This window comes from Sylvia atricapilla, chromosome 5 (assembly GCF_009819655.1).
Source record: "Sylvia atricapilla isolate bSylAtr1 chromosome 5, bSylAtr1.pri, whole genome shotgun sequence".
Taxonomy (NCBI): Eukaryota; Metazoa; Chordata; class Aves; order Passeriformes; family Sylviidae; genus Sylvia; species Sylvia atricapilla.
Genome location: NC_089144.1, coordinates 57553544 through 57564483, shown reverse-complemented (window position 1 = coordinate 57564483; position 10940 = coordinate 57553544). Strand labels below are relative to the sequence as shown.

The window sequence follows — 10940 nt, the reverse complement described above, 5'->3', positions numbered from 1 at the left end:
AGTTGACTTTGCTGAATATGTCAGGACTGCCATAAAAGCTCATTCCCAATGAAGTCAGCACTCAGATTCCACTCTTTTTAAGAGAGCACAATTTTATACATTGCTTTAGCATTGATAGGTATTGCTGTTGGTGTAATACAGTAACTAAGTCTGGTTTAGTTGATAATTCTCTAAAATATGAAGGCTAAAGACTGGACTGCCTGGATTTGCAGAACTCTGCTTGGTTAAACATCCTTTCCTCCTTATAAAGTAGCATGAGTAGGCTTACAGATGTTCAAAATGGTGTGAATGACAGAAGTCAGCTGTTTCTAATAGCAAAGTTTGAGATAAAAAAAAATTTGGTGTGTTTATCTTACAGATACTGTAGCAAGTACGTATTTAACCAAACATTTTTGATGATTCTTTTGTTGTTACGAGATAAAATATGAAACTATGTTAAGAATGTCAACAAATTTTCTTAGTTTTTTCCAGCACTATCGACATTTTGACATATAAAAATATTTTTTGATGTGAATGTTTAGATACTAAAATACTGTTAGGGTTTTCTCCTAGGAGTTCAAAGTTAGCTGTGTTCTGCTGCCTTAAGAGTTCTATTTTGTGCAACTATGTTTTACTCAAGGCTGCTCCAATGGCATACTTTTATATGACACTTTTATATGGCTGTTGGAGAGGGCTCAGCCGTGTTCTGAGTTGAGCAGGCCTAGGGGAAGAGCCCCAAACTCTGTGCACACCACACAGCAGCCAGGCCACAATTAAGCTTTGAGGGAACTCAATGAGAATCAAGGGAGGAATGGAAGAAACTGCTGAAGGCTGAAGAGACCTTTTGAGCACATTTTCTGACAGACCTCCCTGTGCTGCTCTCCAGAGAATTGTCCAGTCAGATAAAGAGAGCAAAATCATGTTCCATGAGGCTCCACCAGGGTCACTGTTTTCCTATTGGCACTGCACTAGGTTGAAAAGTAACATTTTCTTATGGCATACCACAAATGCACAAAAGCTATCCAGTACAGAAAGTATGTCTGAATTCCTCTGGAAGAAGCATCTGGATTATGTGGTTACTTCTATGGAATATTGGTGTGATTATTATATTTCCATTTAAATTTTGCTGCAAAGGCCCAGGTACTTAAAATGGATAAAGTAGAAATCAGAATTCCAGTGGAAGCTGCTGTAGTGCTCAGTGGGTGAGCAGCTTTGGGCAGATCTGAATCCTTGTTCTCGGTGGTTGTGTTTCTGGCCAGAGTTGAAAGGATAAAAGAGGAGTAAGGCCTGCAGTCAGAACTGTGTTTCAGAAGCTTGGTGTTTGTTTAAGTGGACAGTTTTGGATATCAGTTTACCTGTGGAGTAGTGAAGATGCTCTTGCTTTTCAGACATGCCACTGTTGGGGATGGCAAGATGGCAAGGAGTGTCCCCAAACAGCACACCTGGAATGTGCTCATGGCCTTCTGACTTCACATGAGCAGTGCTGAGGCTGTAGGTTCCACCAGGCTTGCGGAGTTCCTTCAGTTGTGGTCTTAATTCACTGCTGGCTGCCCTTTCTGGGGACTGAGGGAGGACTGGGAAGGAGAGGACTGTTTTGAGACCGGGTTTGAAGGGTCTCAGTGATGTGTCAGGGCACCCACGAGCCTGTGAGAAGGTTGCAGAAGCATGTTAGAAGTATGGCAAATATTTCATATAAATCACCACTTCTAAGACCATAGGTGGTTTCCAGCTGTTCTGCTTATATAAAAAAGTTGAAATTGTTCTTTATATTTGGAAGATCTGATGCTTTCTGGTGCCGTTAATGAGTAATTTTCTAAGGGGCTTAGGTGAAGGCGAAAGAGGAAACTGGGAAGTTGTGAGAATGTAAGGGGCAGACTTGCCCTATTAAGGCCATATCCTATTAAGGCCATAACTGTATTTGATTTGAAAATCTAAGCTTTAGAAATAAATTACAATGCTGACCTCAATAATACAGAGGCGTGATTCAATGTAAATACCTTTGGTGTCACTTTGTGCCTTTTTTCACACAGGTCTTGCTGCCAGTCTTTGCAGAGGTGTAGCAGCTACGGTTTAGTATTTCCTACCTTTGCAAAATACCTGCTGGTTGTCAGGCACCTGTGTAGAAACAACTGTGCCTGTTGTGCCCTTTGAGGGAAGTGTTCCAAGTCTTTCCCATGTGTGATCAAACAGGGAACAGTGAGGGGAGGTCAGGTTGGCTCTTCCTTCTCTGGGCTGCGTGAGCACCCACATGAAAAAGTGTGAATTTTTACTGTGGTGGTACAGGGAAAGAAAACACCTTGAGTCCTTTGTGGGACTATTAAGGAGTTAGTCAGATTATCTGGAAGATTATCCTAAACTTTGTATGGGAGAGCATAAGAAAATAATCCCAAAATTTCCGAATTTAAGTGTACAGTACAGTTTGTTCTGTTCTTGTTTTGTTTTCAAGAGGGCTGGAGCCTGCAGCCACAGCTTCTGTAGGAATCTTTTCCAGGAAAATATTTGCAGAGCTTCTCAACCATGGCAAACTTGTTGAGGTAGTGGATGTATGTTTTGTGAGAACAGTGCTAAATGGCTGTTAGCAACTGCAGTGCTGCTGGATGATTGTACTGTGATTGGGATGAGACTTTGTATTGAGTGTATCCTGTGCTTTCTTCTCTTGTTAAGCAAAAATGGCAACCCAGAGCCAACATCTGCATGGAATAAATGGACTTTGTACAAGCATTTCAGTTAAGTAGAGCACATAATAGAAGGCACTCTGAAGCAAATCAGTGGCATCAGTTAGGTGGTACATTCCTACCTCAGTATTTAATAAATAATGTTATTAACCCTTCCACTCTCCCAAAAAACAAGAACCCTAAACAACAAACCCAAACCCCAGCAGTTACACACCCAACACATTTTCATTTATCTGGCAGACCAGGAAGAAAAATTACCTGTGTCTTGTATCTTTAAAGTATCTGTCCAAAGTCAATACAGGTGGTGTTGTAATAGAACAAAACTGCAATGGTTTGCTGGTTTAAGAAGTGGGTGGGTTTGCCTTGCTTCAATATCTGACCAAGAGAGACCATATATTCAATGTCACTGTTATTTTGTCGTACATCTAATTACAGTAATCTCAGGTAGTCTGAAATTTTGAAAGCAGTATAAAGTGCTATGAGGTTAAAAAAAAGGAAGCAACACTTCTATCAAAAAGGTGAGCAATGTTAAAATGAGCAAATGTGGATTCAGACTTTTAAGTGTTCAGCTAAATATTGAAGTAGCAGTTCAGTGCTGAAAATAAAAACAGATTTTAAAGAAGGCGTAGTATTTTCAGTCTAATTCCCTAAAATGACATGTCTATGCTCTGGCAGTTTTCTTAATGAATATATGCTCATTATTGGAATACTGAATATATTCTCATAGAAACACATAGGAATCTCATCCCTAATGAGAGGAAGGTACCAGAGGGAATTTTCTGGCTGCAGGGGCTGGTTTCTCATTCATTATGGAGGGTTTGAACTGTGTAGCTGGGCTTGCTCTGAGCTGCCGGCCACTGACCTGGTGCAGCAGCAGCTGTGTCCCTGTTAGAGGCCATTAGCCAGTGGAGTCACTGCACACTAACACCGATCAAAGCAGCAGGAGAAGCTCTTAATTTCCTGTTTAGAAGAGTCCTATTTGTTTGATGAATCTTAAAAAGGCTCCAAGTTTTGTTTTGGTGTTTCTGAAGTGTAATTTGACTATCTGTTGCCATGGGCTCTCTCTTGTCTCAAACAACTCCGCCTCCTTCAGTAAGCTGAATGCTTTTTCTACTTAGCTACATGTTGAAGCATTTTATAAGTAGATAGGACATCAAAGTCAGAGGTGAATGGATCTATCCGTGTGGCTGTATTTCAATTATTAAAAGACACTTCCTCTTAAGTGGTTACATCTTGAGTGCTGTACTAGAGTCAGGGAAGTTTTATTTACCATTTGTTCCTTGTGTGTAAATTAACCAGTTTGCTTTCTTGCTCAAAGTTTGTACTCACACATTTTCTGATTGCAATTTCATTTTTTAAAAAATCTTGTATGAGAACTGATTGATTTTTATGAGACTTTTTTTTCCCCCAGAGGTTGGATAAAATGCTTTTTCCAAACTGACTTAAAGCTAAATGTAATCTAAGACTTCAGGATGCATTTTATGAAATTAAAATATCCACTCTGCTAGTCCTGTTGCAAATCAACATTAATGTGTGGGTTTTGTATGAATTCAGGTTATTGATGAACTGAAAATGGAGCTTGCACTTGTAAAGGGGCTCATGTGGCTTATGCCAGGAGAATGCAGTTGATTTCCATGCTAATTATTTAATTTTGCAAAGTGGTTTTGTAACTGGTAATGATCCCACCCCAAGTAAATCTTTATTTGCAGTCTAAAAGCCTCTGCTATGAGCAACACACTGTTGTTGCAGGAAATGAAATTTATTTGTTCTTCCAAAGAAGCAGTTTCAATAAAGTTCACAGAAGTCTGCACTGCCATTCAGAAGAGTCTTTCCAGCCTGGTCATGTGTGCCCTCCACTTCCCCTTCTGCTGGCACTTGCCCTCGGGTGACCTCGTGCTCAATCACACTAGAAAGCTTGGGCTGGGTGATTTTGGTTTTTGTTGGGTTGGGTTTTTCTTTTAGTTGCCAGAGTGACTGTAGAAAAGTAGCTGGAGGTGAAGAACGAGTGGGTCTGGGTGGCAGAGGGGAGTAGCTCGGGTTAAATCTCGTGTGAAACTAACTCAGAAAATCATCTCTGCTAAATTCTGCTCTGGATGTGTCCTGCAGTGTTGTTTCTGTGTCAGGTCAAGCCTGCAAATGTGTCCCGTATCAGCTGGGTGTTCAGCTCCTGAGCCAAGCCGTGTTGGTTTGAATGCGGTCCTTTGTTGGGCAGGGGCTGCTGACAGGGACGCTGCTCGCAGGAGCACAGACAAAGGTTGGTTGTGGCTTTGGGGACCCAGCAGTCCCGTTAAAATCAGTGGGACCACTTCAGGGGCTTAAACACGATCAGACCCTAACACTATAAACTCCTCAGGACCTGTATTTAACGTGTATTCCACAGCCCCCTTATCATGCTCCTGGCTGCTGTGAAATGATAAGTTCTCCATGTGGAATAAGTTCTCCCTGTGGGATCACAACCGAGTGCTTGGTTTGGGGCGTTTCTGTGCACACGCACCGTGCTGATGGCAGCAGCAGTGCGGGGACACCTGGGAGGTGGTGGCTTGGCAAGCACAGAACCTAGGGCCCCCTTCTCCATCTTCCCACAGAGATGTCTGACCGGCACCATGCCGCGAGAAGAAGGCGGGCTGGTCTGACAGAAGGGGCGCATGGCTCTGAAATTGGGAGGCACACCTGGAATGAAGCCGCCGAGGAATTGCTGACAAACGGCACGTGCTGAGCGTTTGCCCCCAGCTGTGCCCAATTGTTGCAAAATGTGGAATAAACAAAACTGTTCTTAAGAAAGGATGTCATTTCAAGTTTGATTTTCGCGTGCTTTCAAGCCTAACACCACCCTGGTCCGGCCGTGGTGGGACCGGGAGCGTTGTTTTGCAGCAATGCTTTTTGCCCACTTTTCCCGGCACCCGCGTGGGTCCGGCGCACGGGTGTCCCGGAGGAGGGGCTGGCCCTGGCGGCCGCAGGTGATGCTCGGGTGGGCTCGGTGCCCGCCCCCGGGGGTGTCCGAGGCTCGTCCCGCCCCCGCCTCCCGCGGACTTCCCGGCCGTGGAAGGGCGCTGTGGCCGCGGCGGCTCCCAGCCCGCCCCCAGTGCTGCGAGCGCGCACCGCGGGCTCGCCCCGCTCCTCGGGCCGGTGATTCCCCTGTCGGGCTGGGCTCGGCTCCGCGGGCCCCGCAGCCGCCGGGAGCCATCGGGCAGGGCCGGGCGGGCCCCCGGCAGGGCCGATGTCCGCCGCGCCCCTCCGCTCCCCGACGCTGCGGCCGCACAGGATGAAGAAAGAGGAGTCGTTCCTGGGCAAGCTCGGCGGGACCCTGGCCAGGAAGAAGAAAGCCAAGGAGGGTGAGTTCGCCGGCGCGGAGGGAAGGAAGGAACGTGCTCGGCGCCGGCGTGACTTGCGGCAGCTCCGCCGGCTCGCCCCGTCCCGTCCCGGTCCCGCTCCTCCCCGGGGCAGCGGCGGAGCCCCCGAGCCGCGCTTTGTTCCGCGGAGGGGCCGTGCCCGCCCGCCGGCCCCGAGAGCCACAACACGGCTGGGGACCGGCGTGGGGGCGGCCGGCAGGGATGGGGGAGACCGGAACGATGGGAGATGGATGGCAGCGATTTGGGAACGGCTGATAGCAGTGGGGGGAGGCCGGCAGCAATGGGGGAGACTGAAGTGATGGCGAGCGGGACATCAGCCCGTGTCGCATGTCCGGGAAGGTAAGCCCAGAACACGTTTTTGGCTATAAACTAAATTCCTGGTGACCAGCGAGACTGTGGCTGTCGTTTCCTTGTGGTCTGAGAGTTGAGAAAGCCACGAGGGAATGGTTAAGTCCTCCCGTGTTTCATTCCAGGTCCGCTTCATCCGCAGGCGTTATGTTGGTGTGGGTACTGTGCCCACACACATCCATCCCACCCACCGCGCTCTGAAGGATTCTGCATGGGCACGCGCAGCCCAGGCTGTATGGGTGTGTCCATGTGGGATGTCACATGGCCAGAGCCTTCCCCTCGCTGCAGAGAAGCTTCCCAGCCTGAACCCAATGGACCAGGACCCCCATCTGTGCACATCTGTCAGGTGTCCCCAGAGCTGCCCGCCCTCACCAGGGGGTGTGCACAGATAGCAGCGTCGTTGCTGCTGTAGAAAGGGAGGTGTCTCATTGCTAGACCTGATAAAGCTGGCCCAGTCCTAACTCAAAGTGTGCCCTTCCTCTGAGTGCAGTGTCCTCTGGGTATGGTGTGTGCTGTTCTCTTCAGCTGCCCCGACTCACCAGGGCTGGTTTCTGTGGAGAAGGTGCCTCCGTGTTATCCCCAGAATCCTGGCATCTGCCTGCAGAAAATCTGTGTCCTCGTCCTATGGCTTAACACAGTTGTGACTGGATGGCTGGTTAAAACCGGCCTTGGTTTTGTCCTGCTGTGTGGGGTAGAGATGTAATTCAAGTTTCAGCCTCCTTTCAGCTGGCTGTTGAGCATGTTTTGCCCATATTGAGTCTGTGAATTGCCAGCAGCATCCAGAAGATGGCTTTTTAATACTTAAAAACACAACACTGGGACTTGAAACCTGGTTCAAGGAAATTGTTTCCCTTCTGCTGCCTGTTCTGGTGTGGCTTATTGGCGTTTCCTTTATTTATCTATTTTTAATCAAGCTTCCCTGACGTGGTTCTGCTGAGGAGCAGCAGAAGCAGTTGTGCCTTCCTGAGATGATCTCATTTGCTTCCGAAGGAAGATGCTGGAAAAAAACTCGTCTCTGGCAGGGAGGCCAAGCACGTGCTCTAAAAAAAATGCATGTCAAAGGTGTCTTCTGAGCTGAAAGAGGTTGGCAGCTTCCCTTCTTAGGCATTTCAACATCACTGTGCTGTGTTCTTGAGGTGACCACTTTCAGCAGTGGCCACGGGCTGGTTTTGCTGAGTTTGCCTGTGGTTTTACCCACTTGTGTGGCCACAGCTCCTTGTGGCAATGGAAGGGCCTCTTTTGGTCGCTGTGCCTGGTACTTAGTGGGGAACCACATCAAAGCCTCACAGCCCCACTTCTGTTGGTGTGGTGGGGAGGAAGCTGCAACACGAGGGGCAGCTTTTTGTGTGAGTATTCCTTCCAGTCTGAAATGGGACTGTCTGCAAGCCTGAGGAGCCACTGATGGGTGTGACAGTCCCTGGTGCTGCAGGCAGCCCAGTGCCTTTGTTGTGAAGAGAAATGGCTTTTTTCCCTGTGTGGAGCAGCTCTCCACTGGAGGCTGTCCCAGCCATGGCTGTGCAATGGGAGGGGGCCAAGGGTCATGAGCTGGGGGTCTGCAGCAGGGGGAGAGAGGCTGGAACGTGATAGGGCCTGGGCAGCTCCAGGGCTAGAAACTGAATTTTTTTTTAAGTGAGTGTGGAGCAGAAGTAAGCTGAGAGTTCATCTGAGTGGCGTCTCTTGAATGAGTTGGTAGGGGCAGATGCATCTCCGTTCCCCCGTGTGCTCAGCCCTTGGGAATTCCTGGCCTCCCTCCAGGTTTCTGTCGGGTTTGCCGGAGGGGACCAGCAGAGGTCAGAACGATCTTCCCAAAGTAAATCTTGCCCTCTCCACGGCAGATGAGAATACTGGCTGCTCATTTGCCACAGCCTGAAATCATCCTTCCCTCCTCTGCCTCTATTGGCACCAAAAGCTCCAGCCCAAGGGCTCTTTTTTACCTTCTACTTGCTGTCACTGTCTTTGTATTGCAACTGTCACTGTCCCAGCCGTGCTCATACAGTGACTAACAGGGTCTGTGTGAGAGCTAAAATCCACTCATATAAACGCTTTTCCTTTTTGTGCACAACCCCTGAGCCATGCAGTTCAAAACTCCCTGTAATGATGCTGAAAAGTTTTTCATTTGTGGTTTTCATTTTTAATCGCAGGTTGTAAATAACCATGATGTACAGCTGATAACCAGAGCATCTAAATTTAATTTTTGTTGTTGTTAATTACTTCAAAACTTGCTGCAAGGTATTTTTGGAGAGGGTTTTTAGGCAGCCTTGACTCAAGAGAAAGAGCAGCTCGTGGGGAAGCCATTTTTACCCTGGTTTCCTATGGAAGGTGGGTGAGTGATCTCACTTTCTGTTTGGCTCCTCCCTTCCTTTTCCTTCCCAGGAATATTTTTAACCCCTAGTTTGGGTAAAAATGCCCCAGGGAGAAATGTCTTGCTGATTAATAATGCCTGCTGACTATGTCCAAATGGGTCACCAGTGAGTATAGGAACATTTTAGTGGAGCTCTGCAGCAGGAAGACCAGCCGATGAGCTCAACCCTACCATGCTAGTACTGGAGAGCCCACAGGGGAGGGACTTGGCCAGAGAAAGGACAGGAAAGGTCATGGATGGAGATGTGTTTTCCTAATCTTGCAATCAGTCATAATGCACATCCTTACAAAAGTGGGATGTGTTAGTTCCAGTGCTCTGCGACTGCTTTGGTTTTTGCTTCTCTCCCTGTCCCCCATTTAGGCCACATGGAAATCTGCAAATCTCTATGTTTGCCTGACTTTACTATTCCATGCCTCCGTCTTGGTGTATCTGAGGTTTGGATATTGGGAAGAAATTGTTCCCTGTGAGGGTGGTGAGGCCCTGGCACAGGTTTCCCAGCGCAGCTGTGGCTGCCCCATCCTGGGCAGTGTTCCAGGCCAGGCTGGATGGGGCTCTGAGCACCTTGGGACAGTGGAAGGTGTTCCTGACCATGGCAGGGGATTAGAATGAGATGGGCTCTAAGGTCCCTTCCAACCCAGACCATTCCATGATTCTGTGATTTTGGTCTTTCAAGATGTCACCCATTCAAGAGCTCTAAAATCTGCTTTAAATACCTTAAAACTGTTGGGGTGTTGGCAGGGCCCATAGAGGATGTGGTTTTTAAGCCAGATTGTTCCTTAGCTTGTTTTCAGATTTTGTAAAAGTTACTGTTTCAGGTAGTGCTGTATTTCAACTTCATCTGCAAAAGGAAATTGAAAAAATCTGCCCTTTCCTGTTTGTCAGTGATGTTGCTGTACTGAAATAAAGGAGGGGGCTTACTGCAAGCTTCACTCCCAGCCTCCTTGCAAAAGTTAGTTTTCTTTTCGTCATAACACACTGTGTGGAAGATCAGGGCAGCAGGTGTTTGGCTAAATCAGCTTTCTATTATTGTATCTGTGTGTATACAGCCAGTGTAGGGGAGCCAGTGAGAGAAATGAAACAGAATCAATTGCTTAGTGCTGTGTCCCAGTGACACGATTGAGGGTAGCTACAGGGGTAAGAAAACTGTTGTGGAAAAAGTGCCACTTATTTGTGCCTGATGAAATCAGTAGGAGAGGGGAGTGAAAGAGAGAGGATAGCACTGCAGAGTGCAGGATTATTGCAACAGGAGCTGAATAAGGAAAAAGTTTTGTGCACATCAGGGGAGGCTGAAGTGTTGTTCTTGGCATCTGTGCATTGGTGTTACTGTGAGATGTCCTGATGGTGTCTCACTCCTTTCTTAATTTACTTTTCCTATTCACACGACATGGCAGTGAATTTTTAGGCAGATGGAGAGACAAACACAAAATGTGTGGAGTCTGATTCTGTTGTCCTGCTTCACACAAGTACATTTGCTGCAGACCAAGAGGATGCTTGGCTGGAGAAATGTGTCTGTGCATTGTGGTGTTCTTCTGCTGCCGCTACATCCCCACAGAAGATGCGATGAGTGCTGCTTAAGTAGAATTACTTGTTCTTTAAGAAAGGAATTTGCAGTTCCTTTCTGCAGTAGTAGTAGTTATGTTGAAGATACATACTGTTCCAGATATGTGTGTATATATAGAAAGGCTGTGCAAACATGCACAGACTCATATTTCAACCTTGATTTATTATCCTTTCTACCACTGATTTAAACAGACCTAAATTTCCAGTTGGAACCTCTGTAGCCTCATTGCTGTTTCTCCTGAAGGGCTCAGGCCTGACCAGGGCTGGTTGTACTCTTGGTAGAGCAGTGCTGGTCTGGGTTCTGTGCTCTATTCTGGCAAACGCTGTACTGGGAATATATTTTGTGTCAATGTCTCAAATGAAATGAACTTTACATGAACAAGAATTGTGCTTTTAACAGTATCATAACCCTGACATTTCCCTCCTAGCTGCACTTAGGCTAGGGTGGTTCACCCAGTGCAGCTTTAGGCACAGTCTCCTGGTGAGACAAGAGAGTTTGGAATTACAGCTCCAAATTTTCTTCCAGACAGGATGCAGCAAGACACAAAAGAGCTCTGTAGCTCTTCAGTAGTGTTGAGGGAATGCTTTGCCTTCCTTTAAGAAAAACCAGTGTTTGCAAGTCATTTTATTTCCAGAGTTGCAATCTTTAAAATAAGATTCATCGTA

At 47.1% G+C, this 10940-nt stretch overlaps 1 protein-coding gene across 1 annotated transcript in view; it reads left to right on the top strand.

Moving 5' to 3' along the window:
• Positions 1 to 5764: 5764 nt before the first annotated feature.
• The window catches only part of PARVB (parvin beta), a 52625-nt gene continuing 47449 nt past the window's right edge, over positions 5765 to 10940 (top strand). The window contains exon 1 of the mRNA XM_066319591.1: positions 5765 to 5986. Within this exon, the coding sequence (XP_066175688.1) occupies positions 5872 to 5986 (115 nt within the window). The 5' untranslated portion in view covers positions 5765 to 5871. The remainder of the gene's footprint in view (positions 5987 to 10940) is intronic.